General features: G+C 46.1%; 1 protein-coding gene across 4 annotated transcripts in view; it reads right to left on the bottom strand.

Annotated features, from left to right (window-relative positions):
* The window catches only part of ARHGEF3 (Rho guanine nucleotide exchange factor 3), a 339744-nt gene that overhangs the window by 159311 nt on the left and 155057 nt on the right, over nucleotides 1–25376 (bottom strand). For all 4 annotated transcript variants that reach the window (XM_070050684.1, XM_008260822.4, XM_008260823.4 and 1 more), the window contains one exon: nucleotides 4849–4911. In XM_070050684.1, coding sequence (XP_069906785.1) covers nucleotides 4849–4911 — 63 coding nt within the window. The remainder of the gene's footprint in view (nucleotides 1–4848; nucleotides 4912–25376) is intronic.

Here is a 25376-nt window from a genome sequence, read left to right as displayed (position 1 = left end):
CAAATTTATTCAATCTGTTTTTTATAGGTTCAAGTGCAGTATCATTTTTCAACATGATAAAGGCTGAGGTATTAAATTCCTGGCTGGAAGGGTGTGACTAGTTTTTAAATCTGTGACTACATTGATACCCCCTGTGGCAGTGACAAGTGGAAAACAGAGCTGAGTGTCTTGCGTGGAGACTCACAGGGCTGGGGGTTACTTGCGGGTTTTTCTGACCCCTCTCTCTCCCCACTGTGGCACCTGTCCCTGTTAGATCTGTGGCTGGACGTGGGACCTTTGCTTGCCTCCTCACTTTAGGAGAGCCCCTGCCAGGGCCCAGCTCCTTTCTTGACGGATGGCGATGGAGTTGGGGGCAGGGGCTTCCCCAGGGGAGCTGTTGGCTGCGCCATTGACTGCCTTGGAAAAATCTGCCTGCATCTCGCCCTTTCCTTCTCTTCCAAGCAGAGCGGTTGAGGAAGAGCTGAGCTGTGCTCTGTGGGCAGTGGAGTGGCCTTTTGTTTTTGTTTTTTTTGTTTGTTTGTTTGTTTGTTTGGCACTTCAGTAGTGGGATACAGTGGGCTCTCAGGCTAAGATCCATGAAATCACTGGGTTATGGCTCTGCCAAGGTAACCACAAGTAAGGCCTCAAAATGCAATCAATCTGTGGCAAGCTGATTTTTTAAGTGGATAATTTTGTGAGGTCCATGAATGATGTTAGAAATGTCCAAATGGCTCTTGGCAGAAAACAGTCCCCAAGCCCTGGATCCTTGCTGCTGCCTAGCGGCTGTTCAGCATCTGTGGCCTCCTTGCCCACACCTAGTCTGTCCTCCATGCTCCGACAGGTCACCCTTCTAAAGCCACAAACAACAAACACAGCCGAGCAAAGGGATCGCAAGGGCCTTTGAACTGACGGCTAAGTCAGGCTGCACTGGTTGCTACCTGAGTTTTATAGTATTTTTATACCACATGGTATGTCTGAAATATTTCACAGTGAAAAAACTGTTCAAGGTGTATGAACAAAGGCAGAAAGGAAGCACATCACATGTAGCAGCTCCTCTGAGGCTGCCTGGTTGAACTCTGTTCATGTTTTCCAAGTTTTCTACAAAGCACACACATTCCTTCTCAGCGTTTGCAGGGTTTCATCTCACTGGAAATGATTTTTATGTCCACGCCACAGCTTGTTTGCTTTCTGGTGTTTAGTGCTGAACTGTGTCTGGGGCCTGGGGGCACACGTGGCTCTTCCGCTTAGGATCTTTCCTGGGGCATTGCAAACCCTGTAGCTCCTTGCTCAGACATCTCTCAACCACCCATCCGAATTCACACCAGGAAAGTGCCGCGGGGGAACCGTCTCCCTGGAGCCCTCCCACTCACATCCTCTGACGTGAGAGATTGGTAGGCAGCTGCTCAGCGCCTTCTCCACTCTGCACATGGCTTTCAAAAGCCTGTTGCCTCCCCCCCACCCCACCCCGCCCCTGGAATAGTCTATCTTCTATTCCTCGCGGAAGCTGGGGTCTAAGCAAAGCAGATTTGCGTAAACTGGTAGAGAAAAATAGCAACCAATTCTATCATCAGCTGGCGTGGACACACCACCCACATTCATTTTCCTCCAAGTGCTGGGGGTGGAAGCTGGGAGGACAAGTCCTTGGGGAGAGTTTCCCACACTGAGCTTTAAGATGCTTCCAGTTTCCTCTGCAAGAGGAACTCTGAACCTGGGGTCTGGGTCCCTGCATGCACCAGAGTCATACATCAACCTCGTCCATGTAAATTTTTTACAGCCCAGAGCTACCACTGGACTCCAAAAAGGATCACTGAGACCTCTCCATCCAAGTGATTGAGAATCTCTGTGAACATAAGCTTTTCTCTTAAATGCCTATTGGTCTTTTAAGTCCAGGTTCAATAGGAAATTGTAGAGAGGAATTTAGTAGGAAATATCCTTCTTGGCACCTATCAGAATCATCATCCAAGACTTTAAAATAAAGGGAGATGGCAGAGGCCATGTTTGGTGTTATCCTCACTCAGATGCCCTGAAGGGTTTGACCTGGCTGTACCTTCTTTTCAATGGGAGGTTTCATCCATGTCAACATTTCTCAACTTTTTATCACAGATATAATTATTTAAAAGGGACATCCATTAGGGGAACTCACTATTTAAAAAAAAAATCAACAGTAAGTATTTATAAAGAGCCTACAGTGTGGCAGCACTGGGCAGAGACCCAATAGAAGTTTGACCATGATCCCTAAATAAGACCTCTGTCCCTGCATCTAGCAGCTCCTTGTTCAAAGTGCACAACTAGTGAATACCTTTCCATTTGTTACATGGAATCAAAATTGAAAGTCACCAATATTACTTTCCTAAACCCCCACATCTTTCAGTATGAGTCACCCACTAGAACCCACCTTTTTTAAAGATACTTTCCACTACCTGTAGAACAGACTCAAAACAACTCTTCAGTAATACCGTTGGAAATTAAGGGACTGACTGTCCTGGATATCTTGATTTAAAAACATTTAATAACTCACAAAGGCCATCAGTTTATTAAAGCAATTAATTTTTTGACTTAGATATGTAGACATCATTACATTTATGACAAAAAAATTCTCAACTGTGGCTCCCCCCTCACCCCCATTTAATTCAATCCAGCTCATCTCTACTGGGTGCAGGGTACTGAAAGTTACTGAGTACATTCCCTCTGTGGTCTCACCTGGATCCGTCATGCCTCCTGTCAATTCCATGTGATTTTGATGGTCAGTGGAATCAGCAAAATAGCAGTTTGCAGGCCCCTCTAATCATTTATAGCATTCTTCTGACTTCTACAATGATTATAACACTATGGGACAACATCTGGAGGAAACCCAGTACAAGTACTTGAAAATTTGTTTGCCTAGGTTCGGGGGAAATACAGGTAAATCAGAAATGTGTTTGGCCATAGCGTAGCTCTGTTGTGGTAATAGGACAGACTTCTCTTCTATAAAGGTGTCTTTACTGGGGCAAAGCATGATCCCATGATACGAACAAGAAAGGGAGAAACAGCACCTGCAGCAGCACAGGGAAGAAGGTCATTATTCATTATCTGAGATGTATGTGACCAGGAAGAGAAGACAAGGCCACTGACACTGATCAAGAATCAAACCAGAGCTCATCGTGACAAATAATTCTTTCACCCAAGAGAGTTAAGTGGTTCTTTGATAAAAGGCATCTGGAGGCATGCTTTCATGAAAAATATATATCCACATACAGTTGAGGAAAGATATGCAATGAGTTCGACCTTGGTAATGTCCTGGACTAAAATCTTGCCCAAATCACTACCCCCTCTCTGGGTTTCTACTTCTTCACCTGTAATGTGCTCAGATTGGAATACCTGGTTGCTGAGGACTCTCTTAAATCCTGAAAAATTTCCACAAAATTAAACATATCTAAGCCCCCAAATCATATAGTTGATAAGGGAAGCCGTGGAACTTCTCTTATCAGTAATAATGCATTCAATGAATTAAGTAAAATCTAGGAGAACATCATCATTTTGTACAGTTACCATGGCAACCTGGTAGAGTGGCCCAACTCCATCAATCTGATATTCAAAAATTGGAACAGATAAACACCATATGGTGAAAGAAACATGCTCAAATACATTAATTAGATGTCAGCTCAGGCTCACTCCATCATGGCTGCTTGCATCACAGGAAACCTTACAATAATCAGAAATGGCTATAAGAACATTGCTTATAATAGTAAGTAAGTGCCATCTGATGAAGACCCACTAATAATGAGTTTTAAATTTTCACAAAGGTTTTAGAAGACCTGTTCCCCAATCCTTTTTTGTTTTCTTTTGTTTTAAACAAATGAAAGAACTAAGGTCTGGAGAGGGGAGGAGATGTGCCGAAGGTTACACGGTTAGTCACAGGCAAAGCCAGAGCCACGCACTACTCAGTTCTCAATTCTTCTCATGGAAAGCATCTCGTCTCCTGACAGTAGCTTTCATGGTGTCTGAAGAGGAGAGAGGTCATGACCTAATGGTAGATGCAGCTCAGGGCTTGATGGTTAACCCAAAGAGTATAAAATATAGACACCTCCATCTCCTGGCTAATGAGGGCATCAGTGGCGGGGGTAGGCTCCCCACGGCATCAGCAGGGAGACAAAAAAAGCCATGCAAAGAAAGCTACTGAAATTAAGCACCCAAGCACATGGCTTAGAAAATCCAAGGGCGCTTTTCACCTTCAGCATTGCCACCCTTCAGCCACCAAGTCACTTAACCTTCTTGTGCAAACTTTAAAGAAAAACACAGGGAAGCCTGCATTTAGCAGGTGCCTCATAGGTGTCAGGCAGTGTGTTTGGTATTCTCCCTTTTCTTGTTTTATCTGACTCTCATAAAAACGTTGTGAGGTTAAGTCTTCCTACCTGTATTTTCCGGATGAGGATATAGAGGTGAGGAAAGGCAGCACACAAATGGTAAGGACAGACTTGATTCAAACCAAGATCTGCTGAGTCCAAAGCCACTCCCTCCCCCATGCAGCTACTCAGTAATTTCCCCTCAAGGGAACAAACATTCGGTCCATCTCCTGTAACCAACCTCTAAAACAGCACAGCGGGATTTACATAGAGTCCACCCAGATGCACTGAGTTCATAATTCATCTGAGACAGAAGTCACAGGTAACACACACATCAGAGTGAAAGTCTACCACGCAGCTTTCTCCAGTAAAATGAGATTAAAAAAAAAAAAAAACAAAAAAAAAAAACACAAAAACAAAGCAAAATCCACTCCCCAACCCCAGGTCACAACTTGAATAGTTAGATCTAGACTCCCACTTCAAGCACACAATACATTAATAAATCATGTTCATACACTTGGAGATGAGCGAAGTTCTGGTTACTTACACTTATGTCGAGACTGCAAAGGCTAACAGCATCTTCATCCTGGGTGCTCTGCTTCCGTTTTCGCTGAAAAACAAAGTTGAAATGTTAATAGGAATTGGGCTTTGATTGAGGCAAGAAAAAATCAATCACACATCACATGCAATCCTTATCACTCCTACCTTGTTACCCAAAACCTTTAACTCTGCTGTGTTAACAGTTTCAAAGAAAGTCTGAGAGATTACAGGAAACTGTCAAACACTAGGGTAACAATTATACAATGCAATTATTACTCTGATTCTTTGATTACAGTCTCTTTTGTATACCTTTTTAAGAAACGTCTCTGTGGGGCTGGCACTGTGGTACATGGGTTAAACCATCACTTATGATGCTGGCACTCCATACTGGAGTGCCTGCTTCAAGCTCCAGCTAGTCCATCTCCAATCCAGTTTCCTGCTAATGGGTCTGGGAAGGTGGCAGATAATGGCCCAAGTAGTTAGGACCCTGCCACTCATGTGGGAGACCCAGATGGAATTCCTGACTCTTGGCTTCAGATTGGCCCAGCCCTGGGTGTCGCAGCTAATTGAAGAGTGAACCAACAGATGGAAGGTCTTGGGGTCAGTCTCTCTCTCTCTCTCTCTCTCTCTCTCTCTCTCTCTCCCCACCCCTCCCTCCTTTCCTCTCTCCTTCCCCCATCACTCTGCTTCTTCAGATTAAATAAATCTTTTTTTTTCTTTGACAGGCAGAGTGGACAGTGAGAAAGGGAGACAGAGAGAAAGGTCTTCCTTTGACGTTGATTCACCCCCCCAAGTGGCCACTGCGGCTGGTGCACCACGCTGATCCGAAGCCAGGAGCCAGGTGCTTCTCCTGGTCTCCCATGCGGGTGCAGGGCCCAAGCACCTGGGCCATCCTCCACTGCACTCCAGGGCCACAGCAGACAGCTGGACTGGAAGAGGGGCAACCGGGACAGAAACAGCGCCCCAACTGGGACTAGAACCCAGGATGCTGGCGCCACAGGCGGAGGATTAGCCTAGTGAGCTGTGGCGCCGGCCAGATTAAATAAATCTTAAAAACAAATGTCTTCACACATTAGGGCTTAGACACTTAGACACAAAGTTCAGATTCTGACTAACCTGGAAGAAACTAAACTACAAAAAAAATCTAATTGAGGCCGGCACCTCTCTGTAAAATTAACACAATGGTGCTTCCTTAGATGAGGTTAAGGAGAAGCTTAAATGAAACAGTACATTAAGCTCAGAGCCCAGAGCTGGGTTCATAGCAGGTGTACATCCTGGTGTCTGCTTCCCTCGGCCCGTGTACTGGAGGGTACCTGGTAATTCTTGTTTGGTTCTGAGGCTCAAATTCTCAAAGGATTCCAATATTTGTGTCTCGAGAAAATGGCCGGCAAGCCAGGCAAGGATAAGATACTCAGATTCGGACCATGAGCAACTCTTCTGAGAACTGATCAGTTGAGGATAGGACAGAGGGCCTTCCCAGAACTAGAGAAAACAATTTGTTCCTGGGCCGTTTACTGATGGAATGAAGATGTCTGCCTTGTGCTATCACAAGTCAGTCAAGCCTAACAGGAGATAGCAGAGGCTGCCCATACAGTCATACATTGTGAAAGTGGATGGACAGGGAGAAAGGTACAGGCTTAAGGCACAGGCAGCAAGACAGTGTCATCAGAAACAAGCCTCTGGTGAGCTCACCTGGTTCACCCACAGGTACTCATTCTCTATGAGACCTTGCATCCAAACGTGCATCTGGCTTTGTTCCACTGCAAACTGACAAGGGGGCTTTATGTTTGCTTTTGGGTTTTGAGAGAGGAAAGGAGGGAGAGAGAGAGAGAAAGAAAGAGAGAGATTCCCATCTGCTGGTTCACTCAACACTTGGCCCTAGTCAGGGCCAAAGCCAGAAGCTCAGAACTCAACTCTGGTTTCCCACAAGGGAGGCAGGAGTGAAATTACTTGAGGCATCACTGCTGTCTCCCAGCCTCCCAGGGTCTGCATTAGCAGGAAACTGGAGTCAGGAACCAGAGCTGCTGTTGGAACCCAGGTATGCCAATATAGGACCCTGGTGCCGTAGCCAGCATTTCACCACTAAACACCCATCCCAACCCACTAACAGTTGTTGTTTAATTTGAGGAGCATGAGAGGATTTTTCCAGCACCCATGGATTTCTAGAAAATGTCTCCAACACCATCAAAGAAGAAGGTACTTTTCTCTGAAGGCAGGAGAGAACTTCCACTTTGCTTATGGCCCTGTCTAAATACTGACAGAGTTTGTGGACTCAAAAGGCTTCCATAGCCTTGGCAGCTCGTGACAAGAGCCTCGGGGGATCACTGATGTCATAAATAAGAGTGTCGATTGTTAAATGAACAACAGGAGTCACTGTGCACTTGCTCCCCATGTAGGACCTCTGTCCTTAATAAGTTGTACTATGAGAATTAATGGTAAAACTTGTTTTCAAACAGCACTTTACACTTTGTGTACCTGTATGGGTGCAAATTGTGGAAATCTTTACTTAGTATAGAGTTGGTCTTCTGCATATAAAGTTAATTAAAAACGAATCTTAAATGAAGAATGGGATGGGAGAAGGAGCAGGAGGTGCGATCGGACTGGGGGAGGAAGGGGGGGGGGAAGAACCACTATATTCCTAAAGCTGTATCTATGAAATTTGTATTCATTAAATAAAAGCTTTATTTAAAAAAGAAAAAAAATAAAATGTCTCCATTAGATATGTTGCCCTGCAGAGCTAAGGGAGCAACCGCTGTATTCGAGCCCATGATGCACAGACTCTCCTCCGTAACTGCCCTTTCTCCCTGTCCCCACCCGGCACCTTGGAGCTGAGACATGGCATCCCAGTGCCTGTTAAGTCCATTTCTGGCTTGGCTCAGCTGGCTGCTCCTTTGAGGCAGAGGTGTCATCAGTCATGGATTACTTGCCCCTAGAGCAGAGAGGACGTGTCCCCGCTGTCCGCGCTGTCGCTCAGGGCAGTGCAAGGATGGATGCCCTGGTCAGGGATGCGCCTCAGCACTGCACAGAGCTGGCATTTCTTCTCACAGAAGGGGTGGAAATCACCAGTGCCCACCTTGTACCAATGTCTGACCAGCCATGATTTCCTTTAAAATCTGTATTTTAAAGTCTGCATATTTTAAGGAAAATAAATGCCTCCCCGGGCACGAGGAGAGCGTGCTTATTTGAAGAGCAGCACTCTTAGCTTGAACTGGCAGACCGGAAGTCACCAAGGAAATCTGAGGTTGCAGAATTTCAGCCTTCAGTGCCCTTCACTTTTGAGGTTCTGCTTTAACTGGGGCAGCCAGGTGGTCGGCGGAAGGAAGGGGTGTCGCCTGGAGAACACTGGCCCCCTTTCTTCATTCTCTTTCTTAGTCACGCGTCCAGAAATTATTCACTGACCTGCGGATCAGCACAGGGCACTGGGGGGTTAAGGTATGTGCTGAAACCAGAGAGAGCAGGCTGCGACACGCATAGCGTTCTTACCCAAGATGCTTTGTTTTTGTGTTTGAAGGGAAGTGAACAGTGCACGTGCCGCACATGCGCATGAGCCGCAGTGCATTTGCTAAGAACGGGGTGGGCTCCAGGCTCCTAATGGTGGCTGGGAACCTGTGAGACCAACCTCGAGGGGCACAGCTCACAAACAGCGACCTTCCTGCCTCGGAATCCCCCAGGAGGCTTCTGATGCACAGAACGCACAGTGAGATAAGTGGCCAAGACCTGATAACTTAAAACTAGGCCGGCTGCAGTGGGCTTCAAGGTGGCCCCTCCAGCAGGCTGGCAGTTAACAAAGGAATCTCCTCTTGGGTTTCTCGTGCCCAGCACCTTCTTAGCCCTTCTCTGCAGGTATGGTCTGGGACAGCACAGCCGGTAGGGATGCACAGAGTTTGCAGTCAGGCAAACCTGGGTTTGAATCCAGATTCTTCCTCTTGCTAAATATATAAATGCCCTGGGCATTCGGGTCAGTGTTACAGTGCAACAGATTAAGCCACTGCCTGTGACGCTGTTGTTCGGTGTGAGTGCCCTTTGGAGCCAGCTTCCTGCTAACACACCTGGGACAGCAGTTGAAGGTGGCTCAAATGTTTGGCCCCCTGCCACCCACGTGCAAGACCTAGATGGAGTTCCAAACTCTTTCATTCACTCTGACCCAGCCCAGGCTGTTGCATCCATTTGGGAAGTGAACCAATGGATGGAAGACCTCTTTCTCTGTCTCTCACTGTCTCCCTGTCACTCTGCCTTTCAAATAAATAAAACTTTTGTCCCTGCTCTGAATGTCCACCTCCTGTCCATAGAGTGCAGATAATATTAGTACCCACTCATTTCATGGGGTGGTTGTGAGGATCAAATGAAGTCATGCATGTCAGGACTTAGCTCTGTGACTGATAGGTGGTGAGTGTTTTATAGGCTAACGCTGTCATTATCACTCTCGTTATTATAATTATTAATTGCTGTGGTGAAATTCAGGCAGAGTACAGTGTCCTGCTGTACTCTCTGCTTTATTTAAGTTTATTTATTTTTATTTATTTGAAAGGCAGAGAGAGAGACAGGAGATCTTCCATCTGCTAGTTCAGTCCCCAGGTGCCTGCAACAGCCAAGGCCAGGAGCCAGGAATTCAATCTGAGTCTCCCTTATGGTTGCAGGGACCCAGGTACCTGAATCATCATCTGCTGCTGCCCAGGCGCATTAGCAGGAAGCTGGATCAGAAGCAGGATTCTGTCCTTGGTCCTCTGATATGGGATGTGGGCACTCCAAGCAGCCATTTAACCACTGTGCCACAGCACCTCTTACCCCCTGCCTTCCAAGGTGCTCACTTCTCCAGATTTCCAGGGCTTACATTTCCATCCGGTGACTTCTTCAACAGGTTGTTCTTTAGATCACTGGCCTGAAGTCAGCTTCCCAAATGTTGAGATGCCATGGGATATGCAGTACCTGCCTGTGGTTGCCTTATTTGTATGCCCCTCACCACCTGGGTTGACTGGCCCAGCCCTGGTGGGATGGGTGCCCATTGGGTCCCCTCTTCTCTACCTGCTCTCTGGGTTTGGGTAATGGGTGAAAAGGATGAACTTCTCAAAGGGAGCAAACCCAAGGACATCAACAAAAGAAAATCAAGAAATACTGTTTTGCAGATAACTGACCATGGACCAGGAACTATATTAGGCTTTTGGAACGTGACCGTGACAGGCCACATCTTGCCTTCTTGGGTTTATATCTCAAAAAGGGTCAACCAAAACCCAGTAAACCAACAAGTAAAATTATGTTTCTCAAGTGAGTCTCCCTGCTCGTCTCTATCCCAGCACCTTATTTAATATGTTCATAGTGGTGATCACAAGCCATGATTATTTTGGTTTCTTTTTCTCCCAGCTGGTGGGCAGGAAACCTGCCTGACTCATTCCTTGCTGGGTCCCAGGAACCAGAACAGACTCTGCCTGTTCCAAATGCACGGAGAACACACAGTGAATGAACAAACGATTGAGCGATGCTTTGTGAAATTTTGCTGTGAGCCCAGAGTTTAAACTTTGGGCTCGCTCTTTGTTGCTAGCAATGGTCAGTCACCACCCTGTGTAATGAACACAGACAAGAAAATCCATGTTCATAATCCATGGAGCTTTTATTTTGCAAAATGTGTGGGTTTCTGAAGGAAATCACTCTATCCCAGATTAACTACTGGCTGCGGCTTAATTAAAAAGCCACTGGAGGACATTTGTCTTGTGAACTTGACAGGAGGAATGTGGAAGTGTCTGGAAGGATGTAGGTTGTTGGAGCTGTGAGATGGGGCTCAAGCTGTGCATTGATTTGGTCTGGAGAGGGCTGCATGCCTGTGAAAGGAGCTTCTCTTATTGTCCCCTCTCCTTCACCCGTGTGGCTTCCTGGGCTACTGTCAGCGTGTCAGGTGACAAATCACTGAGCCCTAAGAACAGAACTGTAACACCATACAAATCTCAGGCGGCACTGTGGAGCAGCAGATTACGCTGCCGTCTGTGATGCTGGCATCCCATACAAGCGCTGGTTTAAGTCCCGTCTGCTGTGCTTCCAATCTAGCAGCAGAGGATGGCCTGAGGGCTGAGCCCTTGTCACCCACGGAGGAGACCTGCTTGGAGCTCCAGGCTCCTTGGCTTTGGCCTGGCCCAGCCCAGACCATTGCAACTGTTTGAGGAGTTAGCTAACAGATGGTAAATCAATCAATCAATATCTCTCTCTCTCTCTCTCTCTGTAACTTTGCCTTTCAAATAAATAAACAAATAAATATCTTTTTTTTTAATCTGTAATCTGAAAATACCAGGTAGCAACATATACCTACTGTGTGCCAGGGGCCATTCACACCTCATCTGAGGTACTCACCACAGCCTGGCCTGATAGGCTTTGCTTGCAGAGGGCAGATACCAGGCAGTGCCACAGCCTGCTCATGGCTCCTCCCACAATCCCAAGGGTGAGACTACCGCCTGTCAGTGCAAGAGGTGCCAAAATCAGGAAGGGTCCAGATCACTCTAGCAAGCGGGACCCTCCCGTCAACCTCTGGCAGTTGTTCCACAGTCCTGCACCCCAGCACATAAATCCACTTAGAACTTAATCTAGAACCAAGTTGTAGCCTGACTCCTAATTAAAGCATTTTTCAATTAGTTTACTCTGCTGTGTAATCCTTCTCAATGCAGTGGTAAGTGTGCATGGAGTGGTGGCTGGCATCTTCTCCAGACTCCCCCCCAAAGACCCTGAGTGGAGTATTGGGCTTCCTAAAAGTCCCTAGCTGAGCTGGTTAGTGCAGAACCTTTCTTCCCAGTAGCATCCAGAGACCAAGAAGTCACAGATTAGGGACTCAAGAAAACCTTGACTGATTGGGGATGCAGTGGAGAGATGAATTATGTCTGATGAGCTGCATTGTGGTGTGTAGATGGAATTTCTGTTTAGAAAAAGTAAAAATATTTTTCTGCATCTAACTTGACAGATTGCTTGGTTATAAATTTACCACTGCCTTTCAAATTCAGTCCAAAGAATGACTTTCCTGCATCTTGGTTTTTATGGCTATAAAACAAGAAGGTCCAAGAAGACGTATAAAGTTCTTCCTGGCATTATGCTTCTGTGATTACAGTGGGATCCTGGATGTGGTTTAGAACAAATTGAAATTACACAGTATGAAGCGGCTCTATAGATTATCTTCAAATCAATTAGATTTTTTTTTTTTTTTTGACAGGCAGAGTAGACAGTGAGAAAGGGAGACAGAGAAAAAGGTCTTCCTTTGACGTTGATTCACCCCCCGAAGTGGCCACTGCGGCTGGTGCACCGCGCTGATCCGAAGCCAGGAGCCAGGTGCTTCTCCTGGTCTCCCATGCGGGTGCAGGGCCCAAGCACCTGGGCCATCCTCCACTGCACTCCAGGGCCACAGCAGACAGCTGGACTGGAAGAGGGGCAACCGGGACAGAAACAGCGCCCCAACCGGGACTAGAACCCGGGGTGCAGTCGCCACAGGCGGAAGATTAGCCTAGTGAGCTGCGGCACCGGCCAGATTAAATAAATCTTAAAAACAAATGTCTTCACACATTAGGGCTTAGACACTTAGACACAAAGTTCAGATTCTGACTAACCTGGAAGAAACTAAACTACAAAAAAATCTAATTGAGGCCGGCACCTCTCTGTAAAATTAACACAATGGTGCTTCCTTAGATGAGGTTAAGGAGAAGCTTAAATGAAACAGTACATTAAGCTCAGAGCCCAGAGCTGGGTTCATAGCAGGTGTACATCCTGGTGTCTGCTTCCCTCGGCCCGTGTACTGGAGGGTACCTGGTAATTCTTGTTTGGTTCTGAGGCTCAAATTCTCAAAGGATTCCAATATTTGTGTCTCGAGAAAATGGCCGGCAAGCCAGGCAAGGATACTCAGATTTGGACCATGACCAGAGACTTCAGTGACTGGTTCAAGGTCAAGTTAGCAAGCGCTAGAGAGGGAGATTTTCTTTAGGCCAGCCTGACTACTGTATCACTGATCTTTCTACCACACGATGCTATTTTGTTTTAAAAAAAATATATTGTTTAAAACTACTATGGGCTGGCGCCGCAGCTCACTAGGCTAATCCTCCGCCTTGCGGCGCCGGCACACCAGGTTCTAGTCCCGGTCGGGGCACTGGATTCTGTCCCAGTTGCCCCTCTTCCAGGCCAGCTCTCTGCTGTGGCCAGGGAGTGCAGTGGAGGATGGCCCAAGTCCTTGGGCCCTGCACCCCATGGGAGACCAGGATAAGTACCTGGCTCCTGCCTTCGGGTCAGCGTGATGCGCCGGCTGCGGGCGGCCATTGGAGGGTGAACCAACGGCAAAAGGAAGACCTTTCTCTCTGTCTCTCTCACGGTCCACTCTGCCTGTCAAAACAAACAAACAAACAAACTACTGTGTGTTTCCTTCACATTAACAGACTTATTTATTTGAAAGGCAGAGTTACAAAGAGGCATAGGTGGCGGGGGGGGGGGGGGGAGGGGAAGGGGAGAGAGAGGGAGAGAGAGAGTCTTTCATCTGCTGGTTCACTCCCCAAATGGCCACAACAGCCAGAGCTGGGCCAATCTGAAGCCAGTAGCTTTTCTCCAAGTCTCCCATGTGAGTTCAGGTGCCCAAGGACTTGGGCCATCTTCTACTGCTTTCCCAGGCCAGAGCAGAGCGCTGGATCAGAAGTGGAATAGCCAGCACTTGAACTGGTGCCCATATGGGATGCTGGCACTGCAGGCAGCATCATTACCCACTACACCACAGTGTTGGACCCAACACAGTATATTTTTAAAATGTAAAAAGCATTGAAATATTTATCTAAAACAATGTATGTTTTGAAATAACACAGAAAGGCTCAAAAGGCACATACCTACATACCTCAAAGAAATTAAGAGCATAAATGAGATACACAAGAGTTCCAAATCCAGCCCCACCATTGGCTACTTGTTCTGATCTTGGGCAAGCTGATTCCCTGTTCTTTCATTTACTCAACAAGTGTTTATTGAGGCTCTGTTATATGCCTGATTCCGGGTGTATGGGATAGATCAATGTCTATAAAATACTTCCATAAGCCTTGGCTTTCCCATCATAAGGGTTTTTTTTTTTTTCAAGGATTAAAGGAAATAAAGTATTTACAATAAGGGGAGGCATATGGCAAATGGTAAGAGATTAAAAATGATAATTTCTGGGGCTGGCATTTGGCTGAGTAGTTTAGTGCTTGGGATGCCTGTATCTATGTCAGAGTTCCTGGGTTCAAGTCCTGGATTTGGTCCAGATTCCAAATTCCAACTTCCTCTAATACACACTCTAGGAGACAGCAGTTGTGAAAAGTACCTGAGTCCCTGCCACCCATGTAAAAGACCCAGATTAAATTCCTGGCTCCTGTCTTTGACCTGGCACAGCCTCAACTGTTGTGCGCATTTGAGGAATGAAGCAGTGGTTCGAAGATCTGGCTCTCTGCCTTTCAAATAATTAAAACACATAGTATATAGTGGTGATTATTCCTACTGCTGTACTTACTGTAATTACTCTCACTATCACTGTTGTGGACACATCTATTGTTGCTGTTTGCCGCTGAGAGGCAGCAGGGTAGGCGTGAGAGATGGGAGAGTCTGTGGGATGATGGATAGGACAGCTGGGATGCAGCCTGACTGTTGCCCAGGTCCCCCGGGGTTACACATGATCTCTTTGGATACCTTCAGTCACCTCTGCGGGGTGTCCTTCCCAGTTCTGTCACAGAGACGAGGACAAATGCAAGCCTGACTTAATTTTAAACAGTTCAGATTGAATTAATCAGCGTCGGGACAGCCCTGTGATTTAATCACAGGACTTTTCTATTTAATAAGCAGGTGACCAGAACAGCGAGAAACGCACTGATGGAGAGAGCACGGCTCCCGACTTGGCCGCAAATGGTCCCCGATTAGTCATTTCTAATTATTAAATGCAAACCAGATCTCAAAGCTTTTTGATTTATCCCGTCACAGGCAAACAGCTTTGGTGCTTTCAGAGGCTTTGGTGCCTTGCCTTTCATCTGCGCCTTCTCTAAGGCAGAGATTAGCAAAAGGATTTTGTGTTCCTGTACTTGCCCTTAACTGGAACTTGATTTGATAAACTCATGATTGAGCAGACAGAGGACCCATAGTTTGTGTTTTTTTCTTTCTGAAGAGGGGCCCCTATTCCATTTTTAATACAGATGTTCCCACCCCCTTTCTTCCTGTTTTTATTTTAAGATTTATTTTATTTATTTGAAAGAGAGTTACAGAGAGAGGTGGACACAAAGCAAGAGGTTTTCGGCCTGCTGGTTCACTCCCCAAATGGCTGCAATGGCCATAACTGAGCCGATCCGAAGCCAGGAGCCTGGAGCTTCTTCTGGGTCTCTCATGCGGGTACAGGGGCCCATGAATTTGGGCCATCTTCTACTGCTTTTCCAGGTCACAGCAGAGAGCTGGATCAGAAATGGAGCAGTTGGGACTAGAACCGGCACCCATATGGGATGGCAGCACTGCAAGCAGCGGTTTTACCCACTGACCCACTGTGCCACAGTGCTGGCCCCCTGAAGGACTTGGGCCATCTCCCGCTGCTTTCCCAGGAGCATTAGCAGGGAGCGGGATGGGAAGTAGAGCAGCTGGGACTCGAACCGGTACCCAAACGGGATGTCAGCACTGCAGGCCAGGCTTTAACCAGCTGTGTTACAGCGCTGGCCCCAATATAGTGTTCCCATCCCCTTTCTCCCTGTTTTTACAATATTCTCCCTTCCCCAGCATCCAAGGAATCTTCCTTTTTTTCTAGACTGTCTTTGATGTGCTCTCAGGGTGAAGAATCTGGATATCAGGGTGCTCTCTGAAGTACTGGTGCATAAATTTTCACACCTGATATGTAATTTTGTGCTAAGATGCCATTACCTCTAGTTTGAAGGTGCCAGGTCAGCTCTAAAGCTAGACTTGGTGACCTCATGTCTTCATTTTGCCTTTATTGTAGAACTTTAAGTCTACCACTTCTGCTCTCTTAAAATTATTTTATTTGAAAGGCAGAGAGACAGAGATTTTCCATCCAGTGGTTCACTCCCCAAATGTCCACAACAGTTAGGGTTGGGCCAGACAGTATGCCTGGAGCCTATACTCAATCCAGGTCTCCCAGATCAGTAGCTGGGACACAAGTGCTGAAGCTATCATCTGCTACCTCCCAGGGTGCACATTAGCAAGAAGCTGGACTCAGAAGTGGAGCTGGCACTCAAATCCAGGAACTCCAATATGGGGCGTGGCCATCCCACGTGGCATCTCAACTACTATGCCAAACACAAGCCCCACTTCCACTTCCTAAACCTGTTTCCTCATCTATAAAACGGAAATGCTAATAGCACCTCCGAAGGTTGTTGTGAGAGTTGATAGATCCTTCTGGACTCAGCACAATGCCTGGCACTCAGTGTCTCATCAAATTTTAACTACTGGTAGTACCAGCAGTAGCAACAGCAACAGCGGTGAGTATAGGCACCAGATGAAAAAATATCACGGAGAAAATAATGAAAATGTCAGAAAGACTATGCATTAATTTGATTTTGGAAAGCTAGGAAGGACTCATATCAAGAGTTTAGAAACAGGACACCTGGCCCTTCACCTACTGGGATGCAGAGGTGACAAAGTCTTGGCCAAGGAGAGGTATGCACTCCCTTGGCAGGGAAAGTATGTTCAACAAAGCAAGCAGGAGGAGCGAGGAGACCCAGCCAGCCCAACCACCCCCTTGCCAGCCCTGATAACCCCACCAGCAGGGGTCACTCAGTCGCTTGTTGAATACTCCCAGACCACTCTCCCTTACAGAACAGGCCAGGGAAGCTGGAGAAATGACAGAACTTACCTATCCAGGACACAGGGATTGAAAGATTATCTATAAAACTGTCCCAGAAAAAGTCATTAATGGCCCCAATCCAAGGTGAGAGAAGGGGTTCATACAATGATATTAAATAATGGGATGTGACAAGAAGCACAAAACTGAACTAACCAGAGCAGCTTTTTTCTAGGCCTTCTAAATTACTGCAATGATTTCATATTTTTTTCTACTGCTCTCAGGTGTACTGAATAGGATTAATCACAACGCTCTGGTTCAGAGCATACTGTGACCTCTCATGTTTCTCTGGCCTTCTTTTCTTTCTTAAAAACTTAGGGTTTGAAAGTCAGAGAGATATAGAGACACAAAAACAGGTAAGACAGAGATCTCCCATCTTCTGGTTCACTCCCCAAATGCCCACAACAGCTGGGGTTGGACCAGGCTGAACCCAAGAGTCAGGTACTCAGTTTGGGTCTCCCGTGTGGGTGGCACAGACCCAAGTACTCTGATTCCCAGAGTGCACAGAAGCAGGAAGCAGGAATCAGAAGCAAAACTGAGACTGAAATTCAGGCCTTCAATATGGGATTTGGGTCTCCCAAGTGCCATTTTAAAAACTGTTTACTTCTTTATTTATTTAAAAGGCAGAGCAACAGAGAGAGGGAGAAACATTTTCTACCCACTGGTTCATACCCCATATGTCCAGAACACCAGAGTCTGCACCAGGCAGAAGCCAAGAGCCAGGAACTCCAGCCTAGTCTCCCAAATGGGTGGTAGGAACTCAAGCACTTGGGCCATCCTCTGCTGCATTCCCATGTGTATTAGCAGGAAGCTGGATCAGAAGCAGAGTAGCCAGGACCTGAATTATCATGCAATAAGGTGTCACAAGCCACAGCTTAACCCACTTCACCACAACACTGGCCCTACGTGTCACCTTTTTAAAAAATATTGAATTTTAAAAATATTTATTTATTGGGGCCGGCGCCATGGCTCACTTGGTTAATCCTCCGCCTTTGGCGCCGGCATCCCATATGGGCGCCAAATTCTAGTACTGGTGGCTCCTCTTCCAGTCCAGCTCTCTGCTGTGGCCTGGGAGGGCAGTAGAGGATGGCCCAGGTGCTTGGGCCCCTGTACCTGCATGGAAGACCAGGAAGAGGCACCTGGCTCCTGGCTTTGGATCAGCGCAGTGCCAGCCGTGGTGGCCATTTGGGGAGTGAACCAACAGAAAGAAGACCTTTCTCTCTCTCTCTCTCTCACTGTCTGCAACTCTACCTGTCAAATAAATAAAAAAGTTTTATTTATTTAAAGGCAGAGTTAAAGAGAGAGAGGGAGAGACACACACAGAGACCCTCCATCCACTGGTTCACTCCCTGAATGTCTACAAAGACCAGGACTGGGCCAGGTCAAAGTCAGGAACGTCTTCACATCTCACACGTGGTGCAGGGATCCAACGAATTGGGCCCTCTTCTGCTGTTTTCCCAGGCCATTAGCAGGGAGCTGGGTTGGAAATGGAGCATCCGGGATATGAACCAGTGCCCATTCGGAACGCTGGTATTGAAGGCAGCAGCTTCACCCCCTACACCACAATGCCAGCCCCTCAAGTGGCATCTTAACTGCCGCCCCAAATGCCTGCCCCCTTGGCCTTCTTTTATCTGTTTATTCACTTAAAAAACACTACAGTGGTTCTTCAACAAGTTCATGGGAAACAGAATTAAAAGTTTTAATGTAAAATTTTTTTGAAATCTCTGCATATGAGGGAATCTTCAAAAAGTTCATAAAATGTATATTATAAAAGAACTATGCATATATTTCATTAAAATAAACTCATTTTTAATTCTATCTTCCATGATATTTTAAGTACCTTTGTATAATAAATCCCATTATTAAAATTCTTCACTGATGGAACTGTCGGAACCCATTATCAACAAAACATTATCCTTATACAGTCATGCAATAATTCAGTCAGCAATGGACTGCACATGTGATGGTAGTCCCATAAGATTCTAATGGAAGTCAAAATTTCTTGTTGTGAGGCAGGGATTGTTCCACAGCAGGTTAAGTCACAGCTTGCAATAACAGCATCCCACACTGGAGTGCCAATTTGACTCCTAGCTGCTCTGCTTCTGGGCCCAGCTTTGCATGTGAATCTACCTGCGGATGATGGCCCAAGTACTTGGGCCCCTGCTACCCTTGTGGGAGACCAGGATGGAGTTCCTGGCTCCTGATTCTGGCCTGGTCCAGATGAGGCTGTTACAGCCACTTGGAGAATGAACCAATAGGTGGAAGACCTTTCTCTGTCTCTCCTTCTCTGTCACGCTACCTTTCAAATAAATAAACAATTTTTTAAAAATTCCTATTGCTTAATACTGTTATAGCTATGCTAACATAGTAGTGCAAGGCATTACTCACATGTTTGTGGCAATGCTAGTGGAAACAAACTGCCAAGTCTTATGGAAGTACAGCAATACAATTAAGTATATCATGCAATATTGGATAATAACAAATGGATGTTATTGGTTTATGCTTTTACTGTACTTTTATTGCTATTGGGAGTGAACCACCGGATAGAAGATCTGTCTCTCTACTTTCCAAATTAGAGAGAAAGAGAGAGAGAGAGAGAGAAACAGGCTCAGGAAGGTCCTGGAGGAGGTGTCCAGAAGGCCTGGTTATTATAGGGATGGCAGCTCCAAGAGGGGTATTTGCCCCTGAAGATCACCCCAGGGGACAAGATGTGGGCATGGAAGACAGAGTTGTTGATGATCCTACTCCTACGTAGGCTGAGGCTGATGACATAGGCAGCACCATATAGCCTAGGTGTGTAGGAAGCAATGCCAACCAGGTTTGGGTAAGGACATTCTACAATGTATGCACAACAATGGAATCATCTGATGATGCATTTTCCAGAATGAATCTCTGTTGTTAGGAAAGATGGTGTAGGAAACATCCCAAATAATGGCCCAATTCCTAGAGAAAAACTCCATTTAGCAAATCAACTTAGACTGTTATAACTGCATAATTCAGATTCAGACATGCTTATCATTCTCAGTAACACTGGGTACTGAGTTGACAAGGAGAGTTCTCAATTCTACACTCACCCTTGGCTGTGTTCCCACCTTCTCCTATCTAGAAACGCTACAAGAGAAGATAATGCCTTGTCAGTTGCATACCCCAGGGAATCAAGGTCAGGTGCCCAAATGCCAGCAGATGAGCCTTTGGCCATCCAGAGATCAGGGCTTCCCTTTGGCCACTGGTGTCTGGAACATCAACCCTCTGGGGCAATTTGCCACAAGGAACAGAGGTGAAGAATGATGGAGACATGGGCTGTGCTTGCCAAGCTGGTCCTAGACATCAGGTGAGGGGCCTATTTATCAGCCAAGTGCCACTTGGATATTCATCACATCATTTGTAGGCCATACAAAAATATCAACTTAAAAATTAACCTGCTGTAGATATATTCAATTTCAAGTCCCACCTCCAGTTGCCTTGGCAGGGCCAGAGCAAATGATTTTGCAGGCCTTATAGAGCCCATGGACTGGACAGTTCCCATCCCTGCTTTAAATAAACACAAGGGGCCCTTGCTGAACCTTGGTGTTACCTGTCCTATCAGAAATCACAGACTCAGTTGCTGAAGCCTGGTTTCTTGATGGTATATTCTGACTGCTTCAGGTGCCTCCCTCTCTCCCTCTTCTCTCCTTGCTGAGATCTATAGCAATTGCCTATCAAGAATCCACAGAATGCTGGGTGCTTTCCATGTATCATACGCAATCTTCAAGCTAGCAAAAGAAGTGACCACCCATGAGGATACTGAGGCTCAAAGAGTTCATTCATGACTTGACTAAGGCAATCTATGAATATCTGGACAAAGCCAAGATTTCCTATCAGATCTGGCTACCTGGTACTGCCAACTCACATTCTCTTGGCAATCACCATTCCCCTGAACAATTCAGATCTCTACAAACAAGAAAAGGTGGAGAATTAATCCTACCATGAGCAGCCCTTCCTCCAGTGAGAATGGAGTAGGTTGATAAAAACCTTGGCTTCCTTAAAGCTTCATGGGTCAACTCTGGGATACGGTTTTAGTCTCAGCTGTTCATTTTAATCACCTGGGTGCAACTGATTATATTTTTCCTGAGGGTGGACACTGCATCTCTTTTGTTAACCAATGTAGTTACAGCAGCTTGCACAGTACCCAGCACATAGTAGGTGCTTAATAAAATATTTGTTGAGAAGCAGGAATTTAGCCTAGTGTTTAAGATACCCATATCCCATATCAGAGTATCTGGGTTCAATTTCCAGCTCCAGATCCTTATTCCATCTTCATGCTAAGGTACTCCCTATGGCAATGGTGATTACTCAAGGACTGGGTTTCTGCCACTCATGTAAGGGACCTGGATTGTATCCTGAGCTCCTGGCTTTGGTCCCAGCCCAGGCCTGGTCACTGCAGGCGTTCGGGAAATAAACCAGCAGATTGGAGATCTTTTTCTGTTTCTAATAAATAATTTTTAAATAATACCATTAAATATATATATATATTTGTTGAATGACTTAATCTATCAAGTGAAATGAATTTATCTGAGTCTCCTCTTGCTCCTGAATTTCTTTTCTTTTCTTTTTTTTCTTTCTTTTTTTTTTTTTTTTTTTGACAGGCAGAGTGGATAGTGAGAGAGAGAGAGAGACAGAGAAAAAGGTCTTCCTTTTGCGGTTGGTTCACCCTCCAATGGCCGCCACAGCCAGCGCGCTGTGGCCGGCACACCACGCTGATCCGAAGGCAGGAGCCAGGTGCTTCTCCTGGTCTCCCATGGGGTGCAGGGCCCAAGCACTTGGGCCATCCTCCACTGCACTCCCTGGCCACAGCAGAGAGCTGGCCTGGAAGAGGGGCAACCGGGACAGAATCCGGTGCCCCGACCGGGACTAGAACCCGGTGTGCCGGCGCAGCAAGGCGGAGGATTAGCCCAGTGAGCCGCGGCGCCGGCCAACTCCTGGATTTCTAAAATCAGGCATATTGTGGAGATTAGAATCAAAACTGGTATTTTATAGATAGAACTGCTGGAGATTAGTCTTTCCAAAAATAACCTCTACAGCTTTTTTTTTTTTATTAAAAAATACTTATTTGAAAGGCAGGGTTACAGAAAGAAAAGGAAAAGTAGAGAATGAGAGATCCTCCATCTGCTGGTTCACTCCCCAAATGGCCACAACAGCCAGGGTTTGGCCAGGCTGAAACCAGAAGCCAGGAACTTCATTCAGGACTCCCGTGTGAGTGGCAGGGAACCAAGCACTTAGTCCACTGTCTGCTGCTTTCCCAGGCGCATTAGCAGAAAGTTGGATCAGAAGTGGAGCAGGGGCTAGCGCTGTGGTGCAGCAGGTTAACCCTCTGCCTGCAGTGCCAGCATCCCATATGGATACCAGTTCGAGTCCCAGCTGCTTGTCTTCCAATCCAGCTCTCTGCTATGGCCTGAGAAAGCAGTGGAAGATGGCCCAAGAGCTTGGGCCCCTGCACCCACGTGGGAGACCAGGAAGAAGCTCCTGGCTCCTGGCTTCAGATCAGTACAGCTCCAGCTGTTGCAGCCATTTGGGGAGTGAACCAGTGGAAGGAAGACTCTTCTCTCTGTCTCCCTCTCCCTCTCATTATCTGTAACTCTACCTTTCAAATAAATAAATAAAATCTTAAAAATAAAAAAAAAGAAATGGAGCAGCTGGGACTTGAACACATGCTCCTATGGGATGCTAGCAATGCAGGCAGCAGCTTAACCTGCTGTGCCACAACACCGGTCTAAAACTTCTACAGTTTTGTATTTGACATTCTGAGGACAAGAGGGTTCATTTATTCACATGTGTCAATCAGCAAACATTAGCTGAGTTTACTCTGTGTGCTGAATTGGGCCTTGGAAATGTCCAGGGAAGTTTGGGACATGAAAGAATTCTGGTCTTAGTAAAACACTGACTGTCCAGGAAGTGGTTTAGATGCTGGACACCTTAATTCTGTGAAGTCCAGGCTGTGGTTTCAGACTTCAGGATAAAAGTGATTGGGATGGGCTTGAAAGCAGACTCAGGACTAGGAAGTCTTAGCACAAAGTACTTTCCCCCTCTCCTGCAACCCTTTTGTGGCTCATCACAGCTTTTGCTTTTGACTGAGAACTTGAGAGGACGTGATGATGCTTCTGCAGAGCACTGCCCAGAGTGCCTGCCATCCCTGGTGTGTGTGGGAGGAGCTTTGGCTCCCTCCCTGTAATCTGGGGTTGTGGTGAGCCCCTCCTCCATATTCAAAAACAGCTGCAGGAAGAAAACATCCCCCTAATCACGGCTGACATCCCCCAGACGCACATCAGAAACAGTAACTGGTTTTGCCATTGCCCTGACTGCTGCTCTGCCAAGTAGAGCATTATTCCCCACCGAGTCACGAGTGCTCTCAAGACAGCAGGGTGCTCTGCGCTGGCCGAGCTCTCACTCGGCAGGAGGGGGCCCTTGTCTCGTGGGCTGTCCCTGCCCATGCCCACGGTTCCAGCTGCCTCCAGGGGCAACACCCTGGGGAGATACACGGGCACTTAGGAAGTCTGTGGAAGATGCAATTAAAAGCTAAGTGTATTTTGGAGGGAAAAAATGTTAAAATCCATGTTATGGTTTTTTCTTAATACTCATTTTCCCCCCTTATACACAAATTTCAAAAATTTTTTTGTACCAAAATGAACACTTTTCTTTAATTTCTTAAAATATTTAGTTCAGTATTGTGGCATAACCATATGGGTGCCATCGGTTCAAGTCCTGGCTGCTCCACTTCCGATACAGCTCCCTGCTAATGCACCTGGGCAAGCAGCAGAAGATGGCCTGAGTGCCTGGGCCCCTGCATCCACGTGAGAGACCTGGATGGAGCTCCTGACTTCTGCTTTGCCCAGACCTGATCACTGCAGAAATCTGGGGAGTGAACTAGCAGATGGAAGATTTCTCTGTAATTCTACCTTCCAAATAAATAAAATAAATCTTAAAAAAGAAGAAAAAGAAAAATATTTAGTTAATTTGACAGGGAGAAAGATAGAAACAGATTGATAAAAAGACCTCCCATCATCTGGTTTAGTTCCCAATGCCTCAGTCAAGGTATGCCATGTGGGTGGCAGGGACCCAAGTACTTGAGCCATCACCTGCTGCCTCCCAGAGTGTACATTAGCCAGCAGCTGGAATTGGGAATGGACCCGGGATCAAACCAAGGCACTCCAACATGGGGTGTGGGCATCCCAGGGAGCATATTCACTGCTCTGTCAAATGCCTGCCCTGCACGCACCAAAGTTCGCAGGTCTTGCAGAGCCAATGGCAATGCACAGAGTGACTGGCACCCCCTAGAGCTGTACAGCAAGAAGATCCTGGATTTCCCTGAGGAAGAGCAAACAGACTCAGACCTTTGTGATGGGAAGGCAGACTGTGCCAGTTATCTGTGAATTTATTTTATTTTACTTTGGACAATTTTATTTTAAAATAATTTCAAACTTACAGAAGAGTGTGCATGTTGAGGATAAGATATTCCTGAATCCCCTTGCCCTAGGACACTGACTGCCTACCTTTTGTCCCATTTGCTTTCTCTCCCAGTCTCTCAGTCTCTGTCTCTCTCTGTGTGTGTGTGCATGTGTGTAATATATATGTATGTGTGTATATATACAATATGTTGTGTATATATATACAACAAATCATACATTTACATACAAATTATTTTTCCCAACTATTTGAGGATAAGCTGCAGTAAGTCCCTTGAGGCTGTATTTCCTGAGGGCAAGCACATCCTCTCACATAGCATAATAGTTATCAAAAGCAGATTTAGCAAAACACATGAACTCATCTACTCTTTCATTTTTTAAATATGCCAGCTATCCCCATAATGTATTTCCTAGCCTCTGCTTTTGCTAGCCAGAATCTAATTCAGGATTATCTGTATTCTTTAAGTCTTCCTTAATCTGGAAGCGTTCCCAGGCTTTCTTTGTGTCTCTTGATTTTGACAATTTTGAAAAGTATGGGCCAATTACATTGTATAATTTCCCTTGGTGTAGGTTTATTAGATGTTTCTTCAGGATTAGATGCAGATCATGAATTAAGAAAATATGTAAAATAGGGGCAAATACTTTCTTTTAGGTTGTGTTTAGAGATATGACAGAAGGGATGCAGTGTCTTTCTCAGGACATCACCGGTATCAGGTTGCCCCAGCAGTGGTGACGTTAGCTTTGGTTATTTAATTCAGGTGGCATCTTTTAAGCTTTTTCATTATAAAGTTATTATTTTTCCCTTTAAAAAAATCAGGATAAGGGGCCAGTGCTGTGGTACAGAAGGTTAAGCCCCCGCCTGCAGTTCTGGCATCCAGTATGGGTACCAGTTCGAGTCCTATCTGCTCCACTTCTGATCCAGCTCCCTGCAAATGCACCTGGGAAAAGCAGTGCAGGATGGCCCGAGTTCTTGGCCTTCTGTATTCATGTGTGAGACCTGGAAGAAGCTCCTGGCTCCTAGCTTCAGCCTGGCACAACCCTGGCCATTGCAACCATCTGGGGAGTGAGCCAGTGGATGGAAGATCTGTCTCCCTCTCTCTCTCCTTCTCTCTGTATCTCTGTCATTCAAATAAATAAATATTTTAAAAAGGATAATTTAAAAAAGTTTGAGAGACAGAAATCTCACATCTGCTGGTTCACTCTCCAGATGACTGCAATAGCCAGAGTTGGGTCAGGTCAAAGCTGGGAGCCAGGAATTCACTCTTGGGCTCCCACACGATTGGAAAGGATCCCACTACT

Source organism: Oryctolagus cuniculus, chromosome 10, assembly GCF_964237555.1.
Source record: "Oryctolagus cuniculus chromosome 10, mOryCun1.1, whole genome shotgun sequence".
NCBI classification, from domain to species: Eukaryota; Metazoa; Chordata; class Mammalia; order Lagomorpha; family Leporidae; genus Oryctolagus; species Oryctolagus cuniculus.
This window is presented reverse-complemented; position numbering and strand designations above follow the sequence as displayed.